This window comes from Eleutherodactylus coqui, unplaced genomic scaffold, assembly GCF_035609145.1.
Source record: "Eleutherodactylus coqui strain aEleCoq1 unplaced genomic scaffold, aEleCoq1.hap1 HAP1_SCAFFOLD_126, whole genome shotgun sequence".
NCBI classification, from domain to species: domain Eukaryota; kingdom Metazoa; phylum Chordata; class Amphibia; order Anura; family Eleutherodactylidae; genus Eleutherodactylus; species Eleutherodactylus coqui.
The window spans coordinates 220,770-247,430 of record NW_027101966.1 but is presented as its reverse complement, the minus strand read 5'-3'; the positions used below and the strand labels follow the sequence as shown (position 1 = coordinate 247,430).

The window sequence follows — 26,661 nt, the reverse complement described above, 5'->3', positions numbered from 1 at the left end:
GCCTGGAGATGCTGCTATATAGGCTGGTAGAAACAGAGGCTTTCCGAAATCTCATGGCTGCGGCCGTCCCTCGGTACTCGGTCCCCAGTCACCACTATTTTTCCCGCTGCGCCGTCCCCGCCCTACACAACCACGTCTCACGGAATATCAACCATGCCCTCACCAACGTGGTTACTAGGAAGGTCCACTTAACCACCAACACATGGACAAGTGCTGGCGGGCAGGGACACTACATCTCCCTGACGGCACATTTGGTTAACCTGGTTGAGGCTGGGACCGAGTCTGACCCTGGGTCCGCTCACGTGCTACCCACACCGAGGATTGTGGGTCCTACCCTCAGTCATTGTTTCTCCGGCTTATTATGCCACCTCCTCCAATACCCACCCACCCTCCTCCTCCACCTCTCAATTACCATCTGTGAGCATGTCGCTGTCAGTCGGTAGCTCGAGGCGCTGCATCACTGCTGTGGGGAAGGGTCAGCAGCCCATGCTGAAACTCCTCAGCTTAGGTGACAAGAGGCACACCGCCAAAGAGCTGTTACAGGGTTTGACGGAGCAGACAGATCTGTTGCTTTCGCCGCTGAACCACCAACCAGGCATGGTCGTGTGTGACAATGGGCGTAACCTGGTGGCAGCTCTGCAGCTTCGCAGACTAACTCACCTGCCATGCCTGGCCCATGTGTTCAATTTGGTGGTTCAGCGCTTTCTTAAAAACTACCCCAATTTGTCTGAGCTGCTCAGCAAGGTGCGTCACGTGTGCGCACATTTCAGAAAGTCCACTACAGATACTGTCACCCTCAGGATACGGCAACATTGCTTCCAGCTGCCAGTGCACCAACTGTTGTGTGACGTGCCCACACGCTGGAATTCAACGTTGCAGATGTTGGCCAGGGTTTACAAGCAGCGTAGAGCCATTGTTGAATACCAGCTGCAACATGGCCGTCGGAGTGGTAGTCAGCCTCCACAGTTCTTCACAGAGGAGTGGGCATGAATGTCTGACATCTGTCAGGTCTTAGGAAACTTTGATGAGTCAACACAAATGGTGAGCGGCGATGTGACCATTATCAGCGTAACCATCCCGCTGCTTTGCCTGCTGAGAAGGTCACTGCTAAGCATTACGGCCGACGCTTTGCAGATGGAACAGGAGATGGGGGATGACAATACGTCGCTTGATAGACAGACCACCCTCACGTCTGTTTCTCAGCGCGTATTGGAGGAGGAGGGGGGGGGGGGAGAGACTGCTGCCCCCACTGCAGAGGGTACCCATGCTACTTCCTTCACATCTGTTCAGCGTGTATGGGCTGAAGAGGAGGAGGATACTGAGAGTGAGAGTCATCCTCCTAGTGAGGACAGCGATGTGTTGCGTACTGGGACTCTGGGACGCATGGCTGACTTCATGTTAAGTTGCCTTTCCCGTGACCCTCACGTTAGACGCATTCTGGCCAAGACAGATTACTGGGTGTTCACCCTTCTAGACCCACGATATAAGGAGAACCTTTCCATTCTCATTCCCAAAGAGGAAAGGAGTACGAGAGTGATGTAATACCACAAGGCCCTGGTGGAAAAGCTGAACGTTCCCATCTGACAACGCTAGCGGTAGAGGACATAGTTCAGTGCGCGAACTAGCAGGGGAGAAGAGGGAAACAGGCAGCATGTCCAGCGCAGGCAGGGAAACACTCTCCAAGGCCTTTGCCAGTTTTATGGCACCCCAGCCAGACTGTGTCACCACTCCACAGTCTAGGCTGAGTCGGAGGGAACAGTGTAAAAAAGATGATGAGGGAGTACATAGCCGACCGTACCAACGTCCTCCGTCATCCCTCTGTTCCATACAACTATTGGGTGTCAAAGCTGGACACGTGGCCCGAACTTGCACTGTACGCCTTGGAGGTGCTGGCCTGCCCTGCCACTAGTGTGTTATCAGAGAGGGTGTTTAGTGCTGCTGGGGGGGATCATCATGGATAAGCGCACCCACCTGTCAACTGACAGCGCCGACAGGCTTACACTCATTAAGATGAACAAAGCCTGAATTTTCCCAGACTTCTCTTCCCCACCGTTGGAAAGCAGCGGAACATAAAGATTCTTTAAGCTGGAACAGGAGAACCATGCACCCTCTATCACCCCCAAAAAGGGGAGAAGTAGCTTGGTCTATTCTTCTCTGATCTTCCTCCTCCTAAACCAGCATGTCAGCACGCGGAACAGCCAATTCTTCAAAGGGCCAAAAGGTTCTGTTAAAACAAATTTTTTTCTGAGGGCTGCCTCCAGGCTCTGCTAGCAAATTAAGCAAGTACGAGCTCTATGTTAAAAAAAATTTCAGGGTTTTATCTATACTCTGGGTAAACAAAACTTTCAGGGGTTCGCCTATACTCTTGGTACACAAATGTTTCAGGGGTTCGCCTATACTCTTGGTACACAAATGGTTCAGGGGTTCGCCTATACTCTTGGTACACAAATGTTTCAGGGGTTCGCCTATACTCCTGGTAAACCCCCAAATTATTATTTTTAAAATGGGTTGTTTTCTTCTTAAACAATGTAGAAGTACCGGCCTCTGAGTCCCCCCTATGCTGGTGTTTGTGGCTAATGAAATGCTGCGTCGGAGGTGGCATGGGATGGCACTTACAATCATACAGTAATTTGTCTGCGATTTGTCAGCTATGAAGCACAATTTTAAAAGGGTCACACGGTGTACGAATACGTATCCCAGTGGGGTAACCATCTTTGGCCCCTAATTTCTTTACGGTTCATGCAGTCTTTCCCTGGGGCAAGCCTCTTGGGGAGAGATTATTTTCTTTCTTTTTTTTCTCTTTGCACGCTTCCTCATCCAGCAGAGGCCTCGTTGTGTGTCCGGCCGCTCGGAGGGGGTGCCCGGGTCGGACGTCCGCCCGCCAGCTACCATGGGTGGGGACTCGGGGACTCCGTGGCTCTGTCCCAAAGGGAGGCGGCAGAGGGGCAGCTGCGGTGCGTTGACTCCAGTGGGCGCGTCCCCACTCCTTCTCAGCGCATTGAGAAAATAGGTCAAAGACCTCCAGCTCTTCAACAGTACTTCTGGACAAAGGAGGGTTGACCCGAATCCCTGGGACGAGAGGAGAGGCCGCTCCTCTTTTGCGAGGGCCGCTCCGTGCGTGGGCGGCGTCGGTCCATCTGATGTCAGGAGCCAGAAGGACCGGCCTTAGGTGTTGCGGAGCTCCCATCAGCGAAGTAGGTGAAGGGGTGCGCCTTATCCAGTCTGGGATGGGGACAGCTGGGCGCTGCGCTGGGAAACATTTTCAGTACGCTGGGGATGCAGGGTCATGCGGGGGATTGGACAGCAATGCCAGCATGTAACACAGGAGAAGAGGCAGTGGTGTCAGCTGCAGGTGGTGATTGGACTTCGTTGCACCTAGTGTGGTGCCAGCACGTGTGCGTTGCTGCTTATGGTCTGTCCCAAGTAAATTGTTAGGGGGGTGACCACCAGGCTCTTGCCCACAATTTGGCTTAATAGTGCGACCTGGGTGCCTCAGATGCAGCCATGCATGCTGCCCCTGCCATTCCCTATCCATTTCTGTGGTGTTTCCATGACTTTATGATGTTTTCTGGTGTTTGACAAGTCCTCAGCTAAGCTGAGCATGGGTCACCTTGTAAAATGCTCGAGTCGCCCATTGACTTCAATGGGGTTCGTTACTCGAATCGAGCTCTCGAGCATCGCGGAAAGTTCGACTCGAGCAACGAGGACCCGAGCATTTTGGTGCTCGCTCATCTCTAGTGGTATACAGTGTATTATAGACGGACACTGCAGTGAGGACCTTTGGTTGCACACAGCCTCTTCCAGTAGGTGTCTCAGAGGAAGTGTCACACAAGTTGTGCTGATGACAGCAGACAGATATAGGACAGAGTCTCAGGAAGTTCTTAGGAAATTGCAGAAGTGCGAGAGGATGTTTGGGGCTAATATACTGTACAGAACCAGCAGTCACATCCCAGCAATGCAAACTGCCATACAACACTGGCACGTAACCACTGCTTTCCCAGGTTACATGATCAAGTAGATTCCGGACACTGCACTGCATCACATCCCATTCACTGCACAGCGGAATGTATCAGGGGCACAGCATTTTATAATGTATAGGGGAATATCCCAGACACTACACTGCACAATATAAAGGTACTCCCCCAGACACTGCACTGCACAATATATGGGTACTGCCCCAGACACTGCACAATATGTAGGTACTCCCCCAGACACTACACTGCACAATATAAAGGTACTCCCCCAGACACTACACTGCACAATATAAAGGTACTGCCCCAGACACTGCACTGCACAATATATAGGTACTGCCCCAGACACTGCACAATATATAGGTACTGCCCCCAGACACTGCACAATATATAGGTACTGCCCCCAGACACTGCACTGCACAATATATAGGTACTGCCCCCAGACACTGCACTGCACAATATATAGGTACTGCCCCCAGACACTGCACAATATATAGGTACTGCCCCCAGACACTGCACAATATATAGGTACTCCCCCAGACACTGCACGATATATAGGTACTGCCCCCAGACACTGCACTGCACAATATATAGGTACTCCCCCAGACACTGTACGGCACAATATATAAGTGCTCCTCCAGACACTGCACTGCACAATATATTGGTACTCTCCCAGACACTGCGCTGCACAATATATAGGTACTCTCCCAGACACTGCACTGCACAATATATAGGTACTCCCCCAGGCACTGTACAATATATAGGTACTCCCCCAGACACTGCACAATATATAGGTACTCCCCCAGACACTGCACTGCACAATATATAGGTACTCCCCCAGACACTGCACTGCACGATATATAGGTACTGTCCCCCAGACACTGCACTGCACAATATATAGGTACTCCCCCAGACACTGTACGGCACAATATATAAGTGCTCCTCCAGACACTGCACTGCACAATATATCGGTACTCTCCCAGACACTGCGCTGCACAATATATAGGTACTCTCCCAGACACTGCACTGCACAATATATAGGTACTCCCCCAGGCACTGTACAATATATAGGTACTCCCCCAGACACTGCACAATATATAGGTACTCCCCCAGACACTGCACTGCACAATATATAGGTACTCCCCCAGACACTGCACAATATATAGGTACTGCCCCAGGCACTGCACGATATATAGGTACTCCCCCAGGCACTGCACAATATATAGGTACTCCCCCAGACACTGCACAATATATAGGTACTCCCCCAGACACTGCACTGCACAATATATAGGTACTCCCCCAGACACTGCACTGCACAATATATAGGTACTCCCCCAGGCACTGCACTGCACAATATATAGGTACTCCCCCAGGCACTGCAGTGGTAATATCCCAGGCATTGCACAACGTATAAGGTACTGCCTCAGAACACTGCATTTTAAAGTGTATAACGTAATATCCCAGACACTGCACGCTGTGTTATTATTCTACCCAGTGTATTGCACAATCTATAGGACAACATCCCAAACACTGCACAGCATAATGTACTATACCAGCTGTGCCAGCCGATCCAGTGGGGGGGGGGTAACATTTATCATAAGAAAATTTAGATATTACACTACATACTGTTGCCAGATTACTTATACAATGTTTGAAATACTGCACTGTGCAATAGTGAGATGAATGCCCTGCGCGATATATAGTAGATAATACCCCGACACTGGACTGTCCAGTATATTATTACATACCCAGGATACTGCACAGGACACATACCCTCCCTCACTGTACACATACTATACAGACAATACCCCAACCCCCCCACACTATACAGATAATACCCCGACTCCCCGCACTGTACAGATAATACCCCGGCCCCCCCCCCCCCCCCGCACTGTACAGATAGTATACAGATAATACCCCGACCCACAACACTGTACAGATACTATACAGATAATACCCCGACTCCCCGCACTGTACAGATAGTATACAGATAATACCCCGCCCCCCCCCCCCGCACTGTACAGATAGTATACAGATAATACCCCGACCCACAACACTGTACAGATACTATACAGATAATACCCCGACTCTCCGCACTGTACAGATACTATATAGATAATACCTAGACCCCCCCCCGCACTGTACAGATACTATACAGACAATACTCCGACACCCGCACTGTACAGATACTATACAGATGATACCCCGGCCTCCAACACTGTACAGATAATAACCTGCCCCCCCCCCCCCCCGTACTGTACAGATACTATACAGATAAAACCCTGGCCCCCCCGCACTGTACAGATAATACCAGACCCCCAACACTGTACAGTATATCAGATAGTACCCCGTCCTGTGCACTGTATAGATACTTTACAGATAATACCCCGGCCCCCCGCACTGCACAGATACTATACGGATAATACCCCGCACTGTACAGAAACTATAAAGATAATACCCCAGCCCCCCGCATTATACAGATAATACTCTGACCCCCAACACAGTACAGATACTATACGGATAATACCCCGCCTCCCCCCACTGTACAGTATATCAGATAATACCCCGGCCCCCCGCACTGTACAGCTATTATACAGATAATACCCCTGCCCCCTGCACTATATAGATACGATATGGATAATACCCCTTGAACCCCACACTGTACAGATAATAACCAGGCCCCACCGGACTGTACAGATACTATACAGATAATACGCCAATGAGCTTACATACTACAAGTAATGGGGTAATACAGAAGGTAAAGGGGCTGGAGATGTACACAGTATGGCGAGGTGGAGAGTGAGGGATGTTATACACAAGCTGTATATTGGCGGAATCGGTATGACTGCAGGGGCAGTTGATCACAGCTAGCAGGAATTGCAGTTAGTAGGTCAGTATGCATGTTATCAGGCGGAGTACTGAGGGGTTTGGTTTAGAGGATATGGTATGCCTCACTGAAAAGGTACATTTTTAGAGCACGCCTGAAGTTTAGTGTGTCAGTGATTGCCCGGATATTTTTTGGTAGCGTGTTCCAGAGGACCGGTGCTGCTCTGGAGAAGTCCTAAGGGGGAAATGAGAGGTTTGAATTAAAGGGGCGCTCCGTCTGATTTTATTAGCCGAGTGGAGGCCGCGGGCTGGGTGGTGAATTGAGATGAGGGAGGCAATATAGGGGTACGCTGCGCTGTGGAGGGCTTTATGGATGAGGGTAGTAAGTGTGAATTGAATTCAGTATTTGATGGGCAGCCAGTGCAGTGACCGGCACAGGGCAGAGGCATCCGAGTAGCGGCTGGACAGGAAGATGAGCCTGGCTGCTGCATTCCGGATAGATTGTAGAGGGTAGAGTCTGGTGCAGGGGAGGCCGATCAGCAACGAGTTGCAACAATCAAGGTGGGAGTGGATGAGGGCAACAGTAAGCGTTTTTAGCGGTGACAAACGTTTCTTGCGATGTTCTTGAGGTGCAGCAGACATGTTCAGGCAAGAGATTGGATGTAGGGGGTGAAGGAGAGATCGGAGTCGAATATAACCCCAAGGCAACGGGTGTGCTGGGAGTTATGGTGCCACACACTGAGATGGAGATGTCAGGATGAGGTCAGCTAGTAAAGGTGGAAACACCAGTGAGTCAGTTTTAGAGAGGTTTAGTTTTAGGAAGAGAGAGGACATAGTGTTAGAGACAGCGGACAGACAGTCTGTGGCGTTCTGGAGGACTGGTGCTGTGATGTAACAGGAGGAGGTGTATAACTGGGTGTCGACAGCATAGAGATGGTACTGAAAGCCAAAACTCCTGATGGTCTGTCCAATAGGGGCTGTGCAGATGGAGAAGAGGAGGGGTCAGAGGACCAAGCCCTGGGGGATTCCAACAACAAGAGGAAGAGGAGGGGTGGGGACCGAGCCTTGGGGGACCCCAATAGCAAGGGGAAGAGGAGGGGAGGGGGCCGAGGACTGAGACAGTATTATTGTATTTTGTCACCACCAGAAGTGTGGGTGGTGACAAGACACAGGATGCCTGACAGCCTGGCCATGCCCCCAGTTTGTAATTGGCTAAAGGGCTGCCTCCCCATGCTCGGCCTCTGAGGTCCTGGCACTCACTAACAGCGGCTTTCCTGGTGGATTGTTCTTATCCGGCGCTCTGGACACTGAGAGAGCGGCGGCGCGGCATAGGGGACTGGCCTTCTTCCTATCCGGTGGCTGTGACAGCAGCTTAAGAGAGCTGCAGCTGTGGACACTTAGAGCTGCTTCCCCGGTGGCTTCTTCTTATCAGGTGGCTGTGACAGCAGCTTAAGAGACCAGCGGCTCTGCACACTGAGGGAGCGGCGGCACGGCATCAGCCACTGCACAGCACAGCGCTGGGTGTGAGTGAGGAAGGGGCATGGGGAGGCTGTGGGGAATTCTGGAGGGCAGCAAGGACAATGCAGTAAGACTGGCCTATGCCACATCGCCACTCCCTCACTGTCTGCCGGCGCTCTCTGCTCCCACATGTGCTGGCACTGCTGGGAGCCTGGCAGGGAAGCTGCTGTAACTGCCGGATAAGAAAAAGCCACTGTACCGCTGGGGATGCAGCTGTTAGTGAGCGGCAGGACCTTTAACACCCTGGAGGGGGAGGCAGTCCTGCAGTCAATTCTAAACTGGGGGCATGACCAGGCTGTCAAGCAGCCTCTATCTTGTCACCACCCACACTGCCGGTGGTGACAAGATACAATAATACCGACTGAGCCCTGGGGGACCCCAACATCAAGGGAAAGAGGAGGGAAGGTAGAACCAGCAAAGGAGACGCTGAAGGAGCAGTCAGGTAGGTAGGAGAACCAGGAGAGAGCAGTGTCCTTTAGTCCAATGGAGCGAAGCATATACTGTACAGATAATACCCCGACTCCCCACACTGTACAGATAATACCCGGCCCCCTGCACTGCACAGTATATTAGATACTATACAGACATTATATAATACATCAGATGAGATCGCTGGCACTGCTGTACCGGCTGTTTTGCCCACATTCATATCTGCAGTGATTACTTGAGTTTGATGGCATTTCTAGTCCTGACAGCACACAGTGGGGGTTTGTGTTATGTCAGTCGGCTCTTTGTCTGGGCATACTTGTCCCACACATTGGGTGACCTAATGGCCCCCTGAACAGGAGCCACACTGCTTCCTGCTGGAAACATCGGGGGACAAGAGCAACAAAAACCAGGAACACAGAGGAAGCCCAACAGCCCTGCTGCATGAGGAGCGTCATCAGAGAGGGGGTACTACTGCCAACGTGAGGAGCAAAACCTGCACTGGGCAACAGAACAGAGACTGCCAGCCAAGTGTAACCTCAAATCACCATCTGCTAGTCTTCATGATGTCATTAAACTAACAGTAACAACCAAAGATACTCCCAGAATACTTCCCACCTCATGTACCCCCATAATGCTGCCCACGTGATATACCCTCATAATACTGCCCACCAAAGATAGCCCCCTAATACTGCCCTCCAAAAATAGCCCCATAATACTGCCTGCCAAAGATAACCCCAAAACACTGCCCTCCTGATATACCCCCATAATACTGCCCACCAAAGATAACCCCATAATACTGCCTCCCTGATATACCCCCATAATACAGCCCACCAAAGATCACCCCATAATACAGCCCACCTAAGATCACCCCATAATACTGTCCACCTAAGATCACCCCATAATACTGCCCACGTGATATACCCTCATAATACTGCCCACCAAAGATAACCCCATAATACTGCCCACCAAAGATAACCCCATAATACTGCCTCCCTGAAATACCTCCATAATACTGCCCACCAAAGATAACTCCATAATACTGCCCCCCTGATATACCCCCATAATACTGCCCACGTGATATACCCTCATAATACTGCCCACCAAAGATATCCCCCTAATACTGCCCACCAAAGATAGTCCCATAATACTGCCCACCAAAGATAGTCCCATAATACTGCCTGCCAAAGATAACCCCAAAACACTGCCCTCCTGATATACCCCCATAATACTGCCCACCAAAGATAACCCCATAATACTGCCTCCCTGATATACCCCCATAATACTGCCCACCAAAGATCACCCCATAATACAGCCCACCTAAGATCACCCCATAATACTGTCCACCTAAGATCACCCCATAATACTGCCCACGTGATATACCCTCATAATACTGCCCACCAAAGATAGCCCCATAATACTGCCCAGCAAAGATAACCCCATAATACTGCCTCCCTGAAATACCCCCATAATACTGCCCACCTAAGATCACCGCATAATACTGCCCACGTGATATACCCTCATAATACTGCCCACCAAAGATAACCCCATAATACTGCCACCAAAGATAACCCCATAATACTGCCTCCCTGAAATACCCCCATAATATTGCCCACCAAAGATAACCCCATAATACTGCCTCCCTGAAATACCCCCATAATACTGCCCACCAAAGATAACTCCATAATACTGCCCACCTGATATACCCCCATAATATTGCCCACCAAAGATAACCCCATAATACTGACCATGTGATATACCCCCATAATACTGCCCACCAAATGTGCTCACACAATATTTCCCACCAGATACCCCCATAGCATTGCCCACCACAGATACCCACATATTACTGCCCACCAAATGTACACCCATAATTCTGTCCACAAAAAAGTACCCCGATATTATTGACAACCAAAAATTCCCCATTTTTTACAACCCTAATTCCAAAAAAGTTGGGCCTGTCTGTAAAACGTAAATAATAAAATAATGAAATGATGTGGAAATCTCTTCTAACCCCATTATATCCACAGGAGAACATATCAGAGGGTGGAGGGGGAGATTACATTTCATTTAAAACATTAACTCATTTAGAAATTGATGGCAGCAACACATCTCACAAAAGTTAAACAAAAATACAAATGAGGGAGAGCGCCATAGCCATGGGGAAAGAAAATAACTGTAGAGAGTTCTGCTTACCGGGTGTCAGGCGGAGCAACAAAAAACCTTTTTTTGTGTCCCGCCTGCACCAGGAGTCCGAGTTCACCTTTCAGGGATTTCTTTGTTGGAGGGTCGCTTATATTATCCAGAAGAACATATATATGTGTATCTAATAATACTCATCCATGCTGTCCTGGAGAGCAGCAGCTTAAAAAACTGCCCCACAGTTCTTGCAAACAGATGGGGAAAACGTAATACAAAAACAATCAGAAAAAAACTTTTCTTGCAGCTGCGCTACAACACCGGCCCTTTAAATGACGAGGGAATAAGCTTCTAGAAACCGCAGTTAATAGCAAACTAATTGTATTCCCCAAAGTAACCGTATACACATAGGATAGTAAAAGCAACGCGTTTCTGCGTCAACTGACGCCTTTATCAAGCTTATAATAGTCCTGTTCTATCACACATAAAGGCGTCAGTTGAAAAACAGCTGGAGGGTCAGTTTTCTACTAAGTCACATGACTGTATATAAAGAGCATGTTAGAGAGGCCGAGTCTCTCAGAAGCAAAGATGGCCGGAGGTCACCAATCTGTGAGAAACTGTGGCTAAACATTGTGGGCAATTTCAGGAAGACTTTGAATATCCCCCCCCTCCCCCCCCCCCCCCCCACCCCCATCTACAGTACAGAATATCATCTGAAGAGTCAGAGGATCTGGAGATATTCATGTACACAAGGGACAAGGCCGACGGTCAGTAGTGGATGCTGGAGATCTACGGCCCTCAGGCGTCGCTGCATTATACACAGGCATGATTCTGTAATGTAATCCCTGCAGGGCTCAGGAATACTGCCAGATATCACTGTGTGTGAACAGATCACCAACCCACAAATACAGTTACAGCCGCATCATGCCAAGAAGAAGCCAAATATCAGCACAATCCAGGAACGCCGGCGTCTTCTCTGGGCCAAAGCTCCTTTACAATGGACTGAGGCCAAACTCTTCTGTGGGCAGATGGACCAAAATGTTAGATTCTGTGTGTAAACCACGGCCGCCGTGTCCTGTGGACTAGAGAGGAACCATCCAGCTTGTTATCAGCGCACAGTCCTGCCTCTCTGATGGTATGGGGTGGCATTAGTGCCTATGGCACGGGCAGCGCACACATCCTGATGGGCACTATCAGTGCTGACAGTATATAGAGGTAGAACAATATATACCCCATGCAGACAACGTCTCTTTCCAGGAAGGCCTTGTATACTTCAGCTGGACAATACTAAACCATATACTGCATCCATCACAACAGCATGGCTGCACAGAAGAGTCCGGGGTGAACCGGCCGCCGGCAGTCCGGGCCGTCCACCAATAGATAAACAGGACCGTGGAGCAGCCAGAATCCGACATCACACAAGAACAGGACAACATTCCCCCCCTGATATGTTCTATTGCGGATATGATATGGTTAGATGAGATTTCCACATGACTGATTTCTTTCCTTCTTTACATTTATTTACATTTTACACAGCATTCTAACTATTTAAAGTTGGGGCTGCATTATGATCCAGAGCTGCAATCACACTTCTGAAGGCTTCAGGGCTGAAATCTCCCAGCATTCCCTGCTTTTCAATGTCTGCACAGACCTGGTTCTGGTATTTTCAGTATGGGAATTGTCTTTTTTTTCTACAATTCTTTCTGGCTAAAAGATCACTAATGGTTTACAATAACAGCCAGCAGAATAGTGAGTGCAGCTCTGGAGTATAATACAGGATGTAACTCAGGATCAGTACAGGATAAGTAATGTATGTACACAGTGACTCCACCAGCAGAATAGTGAGTGCAGCTCTGCAGTATAATACAGGATGTAACTCAGGATCAGTACAGGATAAGTAATGTATGTACACAGTGACTCCACCAGCAGAATAGTGAGTGCAGCTCTGCAGTATAATACAGGATGTAACTCAGGAGCAGTACAGGATAAGTAATGTATGTACACAGTGATTCCACCAGCAGAATAGTGAGCGCAGCTCTGCAGTATAATATAGGATGTATCTCAGGAGCAGTACAGGATAAGTAATGTATGTACACAGTGACTCTACCAGCAGAATAGTGAGTACAGCTCTGGGGTATAATACAGGATGTAACTCAGGAGCAGTACAGGATAAGTAATGTATGTACACAGTGACTCCACCAGCAGAATAGTGAGTGCAGCTCTGGAGTATAATACAGGATGTAACTCAGGAGCAGTACAGGATAAGTAATGTATGTACACAGTGGCTCCACCAGCAGAATAGTGAGTGCAGCTCTGGAATATAATACAGCATCAGTACAGGATAAGTGGTGTATGTACCCATACATAAAAAAGTCTCTACATAGTCAGATATAACCCTTAAAACATAAATGTAATCTGGAGTCTGCAGTAACCAGGCGCCACATGTGAACCGCAGCTACACAGTGTGAACCGGGTGCCACGTGGCGTGAACCCTACATCCTACAGTATCTCGCATACATTCCACCATGTGTATAACATCCATCCTCTGCTTTGCTCCCAGATGTTCGCGTCAACAAGAGATCAACGGGTGATTAACGCCCGTGACGGCGGCCAGGACCGGACGGTGCCAGTTGGCAGAGGATCAGTCGCTTTATGAAAACTGATAGTGATCTCATCTATCTGGACACCACATACAGTCCCCCATATCAGAGCAGCGGAGGGGTCTGCAGGTTGGTTTCGTGGATTAAAAGGTGGCACCAATCAGGAGGGAAAGAGAATCCATGGAATACAACATGTATTTATTTCGATGTTCACGCCATCCCAGGACTAAAGGCCCGCTGACCCCTCATCCCCAGAGCGTCCTCACTACCCCTGCCATCCCAGGACTGAAGGCCCGCTGACCCCTCATCCCCAGAGTGTCCTCACTACCGCTGCCATCCCAGGACTGAAGGCCCGCTGACCCCTCATCCCCAGAGTGTCTTCACTACTGCTGCCATCCCAGGACTGAAGGCCCACTGACCCCTCATCCCCAGAGCGTCCTCACTACCCCTGCCATCCCAGGACTGAAGGCCCGCTGACCCCTCATCCCCAGAGCGTCCTCACTACCACTGCCATCCCAGGACTGAAGGCCCGCTGACCCCTCATCCACAGAGTATCCTCACTACCACTGCCATCCCAGGACTGAAGGCCCGCTGACCCCTCATCCCCAGAGCGACCTCACTACCCCTGCCATCCCAGGACTGAAGGCCCGCTGACCCCTCATCCCCAGAGCGTCCTCACTACCCCTGCCATCCCAGGACTGAAGGCCAGCTGAACCCTCATCCCCTGAGCATCCTCACTACCCCTGCCATCCCAGGACTGAAGGCCCGCTGACCCCTCATCCCCAGAGCGTCCTCACTACCCCTGCCATCCCAGGACTGAAGGCCCGCTGACCCCACCTCCCCGGAGCGTCCTCACTACCGCTGCCATCTCAGGACTGAAGGCCCGCTGACCCCTCATCCCCAGAGCATCCTCACTTCCCCCACCATCCTAGGACTGAAGGCCCGCTGACCCCTCATCCCCAGAGCGTCCTCACTACCCCTGCCATTCCAGGACTGAAGGCCCGCTGACCCCACCTCCCCGGAGCGTCCTCACTACCCCTGCCTTCCCAGGACTGAAGGCCCGCTGACCCCTCATCCCCAGAGCGTCCTCACTACCCCTGCCATCCCAGGACTGAAGGCCCGCTGACCCCTCATCCCCAGAGCGTCCTCACTACCCCTGCCATCCCAGGACTGAAGGCCGGCTGATCCCTCAACCCCAGAGCATCCTCACTACCACTGCCATCCCAGGACTGAAGGCCCGCTGACCCCTCATCCCCAGAGCGTCCTCACTACCCCTGCCATCCCAGGACTGAAGGCCCGCTGACCCCTCATCCCCAGAGCGTCCTCACTACCACTGCCATCCCAGGACTGAAGGCCCGCTGACCCCTCATCCACAGAGTATCCTCACTACCACTGCCATCCCAGGACTGAAGGCCCGCTGACCCCTCATCCCCAGAGCGACCTCACTACCCCTGCCATCCCAGGACTGAAGGCCCGCTGACCCCTCATCCCCAGAGCGTCCTCACTACCCCTGCCATCCCAGGACTGAAGGCCAGCTGAACCCTCATCCCCTGAGCATCCTCACTACCCCTGCCATCCCAGGACTGAAGGCCCGCTGACCCCTCATCCCCAGAGCGTCCTCACTACCCCTGCCATCCCAGGACTGAAGGCCCGCTGACCCCACCTCCCCGGAGCGTCCTCACTACCGCTGCCATCTCAGGACTGAAGGCCCGCTGACCCCTCATCCCCAGAGCATCCTCACTTCCCCCACCATCCTAGGACTGAAGGCCCGCTGACCCCTCATCCCCAGAGCGTCCTCACTACCCCTGCCATTCCAGGACTGAAGGCCCGCTGACCCCACCTCCCCGGAGCGTCCTCACTACCCCTGCCTTCCCAGGACTGAAGGCCCGCTGACCCCTCATCCCCAGAGCGTCCTCACTACCCCTGCCATCCCAGGACTGAAGGCCCGCTGACCCCTCATCCCCAGAGCGTCCTCACTACCCCTGCCATCCCAGGACTGAAGGCCGGCTGATCCCTCAACCCCAGAGCATCCTCACTACCACTGCCATCCCAGGACTGAAGGCCCGCTGACCCCTCATCCCCAGAGCGTCCTCACTACCCCTGCCATCCCAGGACTGAAGGCCCGCTGACCCCACCTCCCCGGAGTGTCCTCACTACCCCTGCCATCCCAGGACTGAAGGCCCGCTGACCCCTCATCCCCAGAGCGTCCTCACTACTGCTGCCATCCCAGGACTGAAGGCCCGCTAACCCCTCATCCCCAGAGCGTCCTCACTACCCCTGCCATCCCAGGACTGAAGGCCCGCTGACCCCTCATCCCCAGAGCGTCCTCACTACCCCTGCCATTCCAGGACTGAAGGCCCGCTGACCCCTCATCCCCAGAGCGTCCTCACTACCCCTGCCATCCCAGGACTGAAGGCCCGCTGACCCCTCATCCCCAGAGCGTCCTCACTACTGCTGCCATCCCAGGACTGAAGGCCCGCTAACCCCTCATCCCCAGAGCGTCCTCACTACCCCTGCCATCCCAGGACTGAAGGCCCGCTGACCCCTCATCCCCAGAGCGTCCTCACTACCCCTGCTATTCCAGGACTGAAGGCTCGCTGACCCCTCATCCCCAGAGCGTCCTCACTACCCCTGCCATCCCAGGACTGAAGGCCCGCTGACCCCACATCCCCAGAGCGTCCTCACTACCCCTGCCATCCCAGGACTGAAGGCCGGCTGATCCCTCATCCCCAGAGCATCCTCACTACCCCTGCCATCCCAGGACTGAAGGCCCGCTGACCCCTCATCCCCAGAGCGTCCTCACTACCCCTGCCATCCCAGGACTGAAGGCCCGCTGACCCCTCATCCCCAGAGCGTCCTCACTACCCCTGCCATCCCAGGACTGAAGGCCCGCTGACCCCTCATCCCCAGAGCGTCCTCACTACCCCTGCCATTCCAGGACTGAAGGCCCGCTGACCCCTCATCCCCAGAGCATCCTCACTACCCCTGCCATCCCAGGACTGAAGGCCCGCTGACCCCTCATCCCCAGAGCGTCCTCACTACCCCTGCCATCCCAGGACTGAAGGCCTGCTGATCCCTCATCTCCAGAGTGTCCTCACTACCCCTGCCATCCCAGGACTGAAGGCCTGCTGACCCCACATCCCCGGAGAGTCCTCACCACCGCTGCCATCCCAGGACTGAAGGCCCGCTGACCCCTCATCCACAGAGTATCCTCACTACTGCTGCCATCCCAGGACTGAAGGCCCGCTGACCCCTCATCCCCAGAGCGTCCTCACTGCCCCTGCCATCCCAGGACTGAAGGCCAGCTGAACCCTCATCCCCTGAGCATCCTCACTACCCCTGCCATCCCAGGACTGAAGGCCCGCTGACCCCTCATCCCCAGAGCGTCCTCACTACCCCTGCCATCCCAGGACTGAAGGCCCGCTGACCCCACCTCCCCGGAGCGTCCTCACTACCGCTGCCATCTCAGGACTGAAGGCCCGCTGACCCCTCATCCCCAGAGCATCCTCACTTCCCCCGCCATCCTAGGACTGAAGGCCCGCTGACCCCTCATCCCCAGAGCGTCCTCACTACCCCTGCCATCCCAGGACTAAAGGCCCGCTGACCCCACCTCCCCGGAGCGTCCTCACTACCCCTGCCTTCCCAGGACTGAAGGCCCGCTGACCCCTCATCCCCAGAGCGTCCTCACTACCCCTGCCATCCCAGGACTGAAGGCCCGCTGACCCCTCATCCCCAGAGCGTCCTCACTACCCCTGCCATCCCAGGACTGAAGGCCGGCTGATCCCTCATCCCCAGAGCATCCTCACTACCACTGCCATCCCAGGACTGAAGGCCCGCTGACCCCTCATCCCCAGAGCGTCCTCACTACCCCTGCCATCCCAGGACTGAAGGCCCGCTGACCCCTCATCCCCAGAGCGTCCTCACTACCCCTGCCATCCCAGGACTGAAGGCCCGCTGACCCCTCATCCCCAGAGCGTCCTCACTACTGCTGCCATCCCAGGACTGAAGGCCCGCTAACCCCTCATCCCCAGAGCGTCCTCACTACCCCTGCCATCCCAGGACTGAAGGCCCGCTGACCCCTCATCCCCAGAGCGTCCTCACTACCCCTGCTATTCCAGGACTGAAGGCTCGCTGACCCCTCATCCCCAGAGCGTCCTCACTACCCCTGCCATCCCAGGACTGAAGGCCCGCTGACCCCTCATCCCCAGAGCGTCCTCACTACCCCTGCCATCCCAGGACTGAAGGCCCACTGACCCCTCATCCCCAGAGCGTCCGCACTACCCCTGCCATCCCAGGACTGAAGGCCCGCTGACCCCTCATCCACAGAGTGTCCTCACTACCCCTGCCATCCCAGGACTGAAGGCCCGCTGATCCCTCATCTCCAGAGTGTCCTCACTACCCCTGCCATCCCAGGACTGAAGGCACACTGACCCCACATCCCTGGAGCGACCTCACTACCCCTGCCATCCCAGAACTGAAGGCCCGCTGACCCCTCATCTCCAGACTGTCCTCACTACCCCTGCCATCCCAGGACTGAAGGCCTGCTGACCCCACATCCCTGGAGCGAACTCACTACCCCTGCCATGCCAGGACTGACGGCCCGCTGACCCCTCCTTCCCAGAGTGTCCTCAATACCCCTGCCATCCCAGGACTGAAGGCCTGCTGACCCCTCCTTCCCGGAGTGTCCTCACTACCCCTGCCATCCCAGGACTGAAGGCCCGCTGACCCCTCATCCCCAGAGCGTCCTCACTACCCCTGCCATCCCAGGACTGAAGGCCCTCTGACCCCTCATCCCCAGAGCGTCCTCACTACCCCTGCCATTCCAGGACTGAAGGCCCGCTGACCCCTCATCCCCAGAGCATCCTCACCACCCCTGCCATCCCAGGACTGAAGGCCTGCTGACCCCTCCTTCCCGGAGTGTCCTCACTACCCCTGCCATCCCAGGACTGAAGGCCCGCTGACCCCTCATCCCCAGAGCGTCCTCACTACCCCTGCCATCCCAGGACTGAAGGCCCGCTGACCCCTCATCCCCAGAGCGTCCTCACTACCCCTGCCATTCCAGGACTGAAGGCCCGCTGACCCCTCATCCCCAGAGCATCCTCACTACCCCTGCCATCCCAGGACTGAAGGCCCGCTGGCCCCTGATCCCCAGAGCGTCCTCACTACCCCTGCCATCCCAGGACTGAAGGCCTGCTGATCCCTCATCTCCAGAGTGTCCTCACTACCCCTGCCATCCCAGGACTGAAGGCCTGCTGACCCCACATCCCCGGAGCGTCCTCACCACCGCTGCCATCCCAGGACTGAAGGCCCGCTGACCCCTCATCTCCAGAGTGTCCTCACTACCGCTGCCATCCCAGGACTGAAGGCTCGCTGGCCCCTGATCCCCAGAGCGTCCTCACTACCCCTGCCATCCCAGGACTGAAGGCCCGCTGATCCCTCATCCCGAGAGTGTCCTCACTACCCCTGCCATCCCAGGACCGACGGCCCATGACCCCTCATGGATTTCAATTGTATTTTGTAGCCCCTTTAAGAGAGACTAAAGCCCAAATGCAAAGTGTAAGAGTAGCGTGTGGGGAAGCAGGGATCCGCTGTCCGCGTCTCTCTAAGTCCGGCGGGACTGCCGCTGTGACTGAAGTAAGGAAAGCGGACTGGAAGAGGCTCCTTCTGTAATGATACAGGCATGGTGCTGTCCGTCCAGTCTGGAGCTGACGCCATCATTATAGGACTGCGTTAGCGAACAGCGAAGCGCCGATTCAGCGCAGATGCGATGGAAATTACTAGTAAAAGTATGACCCAATCTGAAGACAAGGCAGATGTCAGTGTGCATGTGCGGGTTGGAATTCGCCGTGATCGCCTCAGTGGACCTCTGTTCATCCAGGGACTCTCAGTGCGGATCACTACCTGAATCTCCTGCAGACGGCGGACTGCTTCCTGGATGATCTGTCGCAGAAGGAGGCCCTTCCATCATAGCAGAGGTCCCATGGGACTTAGAGAGACGCGGGAAGCGGATTTCTGTTCTCACAGAGTTCTTTTACTTCCCTTTTACAGGGGCCACAACACAAAACCCATGTTCTGGGACCCCCAGGGGCCCAGGCCCCATAACATCACGTAGCACATCCATCCCTTCCTATTCAAGTATGCTATTGTTATATTGGCTCCACCCCGTATATCTGACATCTCTGCGATGAGGGAAGTTCTCACCTGACGGCTGAGGCGCCTCGCTTCTAGACCTCCCTTTTGTGACACAACAACTACTTTATTATTGGGCTTTACGGCAGCTTATTGATATTGGAGTGCCGTGTATTGGTGTGTAGTGGCCCCTCCATATGGTTGAATGTATTTGTCTGGCGCTAATTGTATTGTCAGTGTCTTAAATGTAGTGTAGAATTGATGTGTATTGCACCTCTGCAGCACTGAATGGGTTTTTGTCTGGGTTATGTCTGAGAAATGTATCTTGTTGTAAGTCATGTGACCTTGTGATATATGTGTTTGCAAGTGGATCTAAGAGGGGTGTCTATGCTGAGTGTAGTCTGTGCAAGTCAGTGAGTGAACCCCAGAGATACAGATTGGTGTGTGGAGGATAGAAGAAGCTGAGCGATATCCTTCAGCTTGGCCTGGGCCGGCTCTACCCGGGATGTGCCAATACTACCACTAAAGTACAGAGAGAGAGAGAGAATGGGACAAGCATCAGAAGCATGAGTGTTGACCGGTAGAGAGTTGGAGGGAAAAGGAGAATTGCCGGGAGCGGGATCACACAGATAACTGGGACTGTGGATTGTCCGGATCACCCTGAGAAGTCCTCCCTGTCGCACCACCTTCTAGAAGGGTAATTTGTGTCAGTACCATAGTGTTTGTTGAAACTTTTCTGACGTTAAAGTAAACGGACACTACTGACCGTTCCCGGTTTTTCCATGAAAAGTTACCGTGTGTGTGGACTCTTATTACATCATCCAGTTTCACCGCAGAAAACAGAACGGTGGCGTCACAAGTGACGAAAAGGACTCACACCTCTCAATCAGCAGCCCCTCACTGCAGCCTTCATTGCTACTAAGTGCTGTCACATCAGGCAGATTCGCTGCAGGTTTTCCATGTGGACCCTCAGAGTGATAAATCCGTGCCAATCGCAGTCGAAGCAAGGTGGACGAGTATTATGTCTGCATAGGGCATGCCTGACCAGCACCTGCACAATAATTGCTCACAGTGCGGCCACCAAAACAGACTGACAAATAAATGGGAAGTCTTTCCCTAAATACATAACGAACGAGGGAGAGGGCCCTGCCTGACACAGCAGACTGATCGCGTCGATAGATGCGGGCCTGCACTCGTTCATGCGACCTAAGTAACCCTACTTGGCCAAACTCATAAGGGACAAAACAAAGTAAAACACGGCACTTAGCTTTATGGGAATAAGCCGCAGCACACAGAGCTGTCCGGACTAAGGAACGGTGGACACCACGCTGTCCACGGGAGCCACTAACTGCCAACTCAGACAGAGAGCAAATGACAATATACAGCACCTTAGCTTCCCATCCATCCCAGGTAAATAGCCAGCTAATCATCCACAGATGTGAGCACATTGCATCACACCTAACTAAGCTAGAAGGTGCAGAACCATGTCTAAGACCCGCAGCGGACTCCGTCAACCCCGCAGCGATCCCAGCACGGCTGCAACAGTGAGATTTTCAAAAAATCCTCACGAAATCCGTGTGGAAATTGCAGGTTGGATTTTGGATCCGCAGCGCCTCAGTTTCAGCTTCGGCCGTACTGCGGATTTTGGCCAATAAACTGAAATCCGAAGTTAATTGGCACCGAATCTGCAACAGCGGCTGCGGATATGAAAAGCGGATTTACAAAGTGGCAAGAAATCCCCCGTGTGTAATGACCCTCTAACGCCTCACTGGCTGCCGGCGGTCGGACAACACGTCTGTCAATCGGCATCTGATGGAGCCTGGCTTAAAAAAAATGGAGACGCATTAAGACCCCGTGCTCCCCGCCATGACACGATTATGTCTGCGGGAGACCTCAGCTAACATCTACAATAACGGGGCCGTACAACTAAAATATCAGACGTGCCAACCCGACACACGCCGGACACAAATGGCGCCGTTTGGGCCTTATTGTCGTCAATGCCACTTGAAATATCACCGGACAAAAAGCAGCGCAGCTTGTTAGGGTGCGTTCACACGGAAATAGGAAAATATAGGAAATAGGACAACCGCAAAGTCTGCTGCTTTTTGGGCGATCTCACCCCCTTTATTTCCTACAGGACGGCAAAACATTGCGCTGTACTCGCACGCGGACGTCATTTTTGTGCGAGTGCAATTTTTTAAAAAAGTTTTCATTTTCCCCATTGAAATAACGTGATATTTACATATGAAAGTCACGCGTTCAGGGCCGCCATGCGATTGTCTTGCAAATTGCGTTAAGGGTCTCCGCCACATCGCACGGGGGGGGGGGGGGGGCGGGGGGCGTGTTCTGTGCCATGCGAGTCTCAGGCGTGATTCGCTTTCCCAATGTGAAGCACCCTTAATGCAGCTTTAAAAAAAAACACGTTATTTTCTATGGAAATTGTAAAAAATCGTATCGCACTCGGACGTTGTTGCAATTTTTGTGCGAGTGTGATGCACTTTTTAATTTATACTACTGAAACAACATGTGTGAAAATCGTATATCGCTGCGATGCAATGCCATTTTTTTCCCCCTGCAAATCGCACTGGCAGCAGAAAAAGGAGGATCAGAAGCGCGATACAAGCCCGATACAGGATCAGAAGCGCGATACAAGTCCGATACAGGATCAGAAGCGCGATACAAGCCCGATACAGGATCAGAAGCGCGATACAAGTCCGATACAGGATCAGAAGCGCGATACAAGCCCGATACAGGATCAGAAGCGCGATACAAGCCCGATACAGGATCAGAAGCGCGATACATGCCCGATACAGGATCACAAGCGCGATACAAGCCCGATACAGGATCACAAGCGCGATACAAGCCCGATACAAGATCACAAGCGCGATACAAGCCCGATACAGGATCAGAAGCGCGATACAAGCCCGATACAAGATCAGAAGCGCGATACAAGCCCGAGGTCCTCAGACCGATATCGCATGCTCCAGTGTGAATGCACCTTTCCGCTACTGGGGCCAGGAGTGAACATGGGCCGCAGAGGCAGGAGTGCCGGCAGGGATATAGTGCGCTGCACAGGTATATATGAAGAGGCTGGGGGCAGGGAAAAGAGCAGGGGAGTAGTGTGGAACACTGAAGGGTTAATTCTATACATAGCAGAAAAACAGAAGGACGTCAATGGGTTAACCACCATTAGATCACGGCGCCCTGCACTAAAGGGTTGAGGGGCATCTACAATATGAGTTCAAGGGTTAAGTGCCGACCTCAAGCAGCACAATCATAGCCTGACATTAAAAGTCTCAGTCTAAAAGGTTAAATGAAGACATGGGGGGGGGCGTACCCCAGCCTTATCCCATTCCTAATCATTGCTGAACCTCAGTGTCATCACTCAAGATCAACCGTAGGTTCCCCGAAAGTCCAAACACCCCAGCAAATATCCCCGAGAGTTCATCAAAAATGAGTGACAACCAATATGGCTGCCAAGCCAACTTCTCCAGAGCTTGTCATGCAGCTTTCCCAGAGTCCTGACTGCCAAGTAATATATGTATATGGGGGTACTGTATAAATTACAAGACAGCATGACCATTTAGGACCACAAGAGGGTAATGGCAGCCATATTGGTTGTCACAGTTTTCTTGTTGGTCGTCACCATCGACCGCTATTTTTGGGTCGTTCGTGGAAAATCCTTAAAGGGTTCGTCCAAGATTAGAAAAATATTTCAGCTTTCTTAGAAGAACAGTGCCACACCTGCCCACAGGCTGTGTATGGTATTGCAGCTCAGCCTCATTCACTTCAATGGGATGAGCTGCAATACCAGACACAACCCATGGACGAGTGTGGTGCTGTTTCTAAAAGAAAGCAGCCATGTTTTCTAATCTTGAACAACCTCTGTAAGTAAACCTATCACCAAAGTATAGGCAATAGGTAAGTCATCAATGGGGTCCAACTGTTGAGACCCCAAGAACTAGGAGAATGGGGTCCCATGTCCCTGAATGAATGGAGCAGTGGTCACATGTACGTCCATTCATCTCTACGGGAGTGGCAGAGATAGCCAAGTACAAGCGCTTGGTTATTTTCGGCAGTCCCACAGAAATGAATGGAATGGTGGTGCGTACACAAGCCCACCTGTTCGTTCATTTGGGAGCACTCGGAACCCCATTTCTCAGGATCAGTGGGAGTACCAGTGGTTGGACTCCATTAATGAGATACTTATTGTCTATGCTGTGGATAGGTGATAGTCATGGGACAACCCCTTAAGTGTTAGTCGGGCTCTACGATGAGGAAACTCACAACTTTAAGAACAACATTCTAGAGAATTACCTTGAATTTCACAGCCAGAAGTTCGGTAGCTTTCTGCTCCTTGGTCAAGTCTTCCATCATCTTCTCCTTCTCTTCGATCAGCTTTAGCTTCTCATCCGCCATCAAGCTGTGGTCATCTTGTATGGCTGCCTTCTCTTGCTCCAGTCTCTCAGCCTGCTCCTTCAAGTAATTCCCCACATTCTTCTCGATGAGGTTCTCCTCATTGTCCTCCTCGGCTTCCATCTCCGGGACGTTATCCCCGTCCACCGATTTCTTCCTGCGGCTATTCCTTCTGCGTTTCTTGCTTAGCATCCCTCTCTTTTCTAGTTGAGCCTTCAACCGGGCAATTTCTTCTTGGAATTCCCTCAGTAGAGTGTCTTTGGGATCCTCATTGACCCTTGGTTTGTTTTTGATGTTCTTTGCCCTATTGGCAAACCTGAGAGTGGACAAGGTCTCGTCGTAATGATGAGATGCTGGGCCCATGGTGGCAACCATGATGGTTTTAGCATTGCCACCCAGTGAATCCTGCAGTAAGCGGGTCAGTTTGGAGTCTCTGTATGGGATATGGGTGCTCCTGCCATCCACCAGCGCCGATATTACGTTCCCCAGTGCTGACAGAGAGAGGTTAATTTTTGAAGCCTCTTTGGGCCTTTCTCCATTTGCTCCAGTTTTGCTTTGTCTTTCGCTGCCGGCTAAGTCCACTAGGTTGAGTTTGCCCACTCGTATGTGTTCCTCCCCATCCACACCCAACTCACTGCACTCTATTGTGATAACAAAAATGGTGTGGGACCTGGAACTGTACTCGTTCATGTTGGTGCAGGCGACCGACCGGGCCTGGTTACCCAAATTCATCACGTGTTCAATTTCCTTAACGTTTTTGGTGACAAATGAAGACAGGTCTTTAATGTAAACCCCACTCTCTGGGTTCTCCTTGAGTTCCAGCTTCTTGGTCTGGTCCTTACACAACAGGTCCCGGATTTCCTCCTGGTAGATCTCCAGGTAGGACGCCCTCACCAAATATTGTTGATTTTGAGAGCGGGAGATGTGGGTAAAAATATGGTCAAATGAGTTGGGGATGACCCCTTTTTTATCTGTCTCTACCCACAGGCCTTGCATGGTGTAGGTTTTGCCCGTGCCAGTCTGTCCATAGGCAAATATGGTCCCATTGAAGCCTTGCAAGACTGAATCAATTAGAGGCCTTACAGTCTCATCGTACAAGTCCGCCTGCTTAGAGTTGGCATCGTACACTGCATCGAAGGTGAACGTCTTTGGCAGTTCCCCATGATTTGCCCTGGGATTCCGGATGGTCACTTGCCCCAATTTGACATCCATGGACACTATCCTGTCGTAGCCAGCCGCGTCCTCCTTCCTGTTGATGGGGCGGCATCTGACCACCACCTTGAGAGCCTCGCTGCTTTTGGTCTTACTACACATCTTGCTTCCCCCTCCCCTCCGGTGCCTCCTTATGATGAGTGTTTATTCCTAGGAATCTGGGGAGATCTCCTCAGACGCTCCTGGTCATCGGTGGATCGGGATCAATCCTCCTCTTCTTTCCTCAGACCTGGAATTAACGGGTGCAACGATCTCCGGGCAGCATCTCTCTGGCATCTGCTAGACATGTATCGCCCATGGTTGCCTACCAGATGCCGAAATGATGCAGCCGGCTCCGAATCAATGAAAGGCGAGGAACGTGACCCGGGCGGGGATGATCCCAGGGTGTCCTGGTGTCATTTGCAGATTTGGCTGCTAATCCTCTTTGATGTTCCTGAGCGGCGAGCAGCTGGAAACGCCTAGTCTTTCCCCGGCGATGGATCCTCATTCATTGCAGTCCATGGTAGAGTGACAGCAAAAACCAGGGATTGGGGCGGAGCCTGCGGATGATGTTGTGCCCCAGAGACTAGTGAGGGAGGGAGGGAGCTGTGCAGGCCCATCACACAGTAAGCCTCTGCGAGCCGCCCACCAGGAGGATGACCGCAGCCCCAGGGGAGGAGGGAGAGCAGCTTGCATTGGAATTCTGGGGGCTGTAGTCCTCAGCTGATAAGAAGCACTCAAATACCTCCATACATAATGCGGAGCCTTTGTGTGCAGCTGCAACCGCTTCCTCCAGTGCAGCCCCTGGGCACGGCAGGGACGGAAGGGTTAATGCGGACCACCACTGCGTCTGTACGATGGCCCAAATGGGCGATGACCCGATTGTCTCCAGCAGGCAGCGTCACCTCACCCAACGCAGTCAGGCCGGCTTCACGGACAGCAGAACCCGTTCATTTCATTGGGTCCGTTCACATTTCCGTATTTGGCGCGCATTTCGGTCACGCCAAAAAAAATAGGACATGTTCTACTTTTCTGCACATTTGCGCCCCAAAGGTCCCCATAGAAGTCAATGGATGTGCGCAAATGTGTGAGAAATACACAAGGAGAGGCGTGAAAAAGAACGCATCTGGAACTCATTAAGACCAATTAGCCATTTCAATCGGTGCGTCTTGGTTTGCCGCGCGCAAATGAACGTGCCTTGTGGGCGCAAAAAGCACAGTAACGTACGCCAACATGCACGCAAAAAAAAAGAATCGCTCATTCCGCAAAAGCGCTACGGCGTGCGAAAATATACTGATGCTGGTGTAAGGCTGAGTGCAATATCATGGCGTGAATCAGGGCCCAGTACCGCGATCGCCAACATGTGATTTCCCCGTGGTTGCGAGGAATCACATCGCAGCGCAGGGCGTGCACCGGGCGCCCGTGTAAAAGATACGGCCGAGAAA

At 52.5% G+C, this 26,661-nt stretch overlaps 1 protein-coding gene across 2 annotated transcripts in view; it reads right to left on the bottom strand.

Moving 5' to 3' along the window:
* The window catches only part of KIF3C (kinesin family member 3C), an 84,499-nt gene extending 58,802 nt beyond the window's left edge, over nt 1-25,697 (bottom strand). For both annotated transcript variants that reach the window (XM_066588667.1, XM_066588668.1), the window contains exon 1: nt 23,927-25,697. In XM_066588667.1, coding sequence (XP_066444764.1) covers nt 23,927-25,339 — 1,413 coding nt within the window. In that variant the 5' untranslated portion in view covers nt 25,340-25,697. The remainder of the gene's footprint in view (nt 1-23,926) is intronic.
* Between the last annotated feature and the right edge of the window lie 964 nt (nt 25,698-26,661).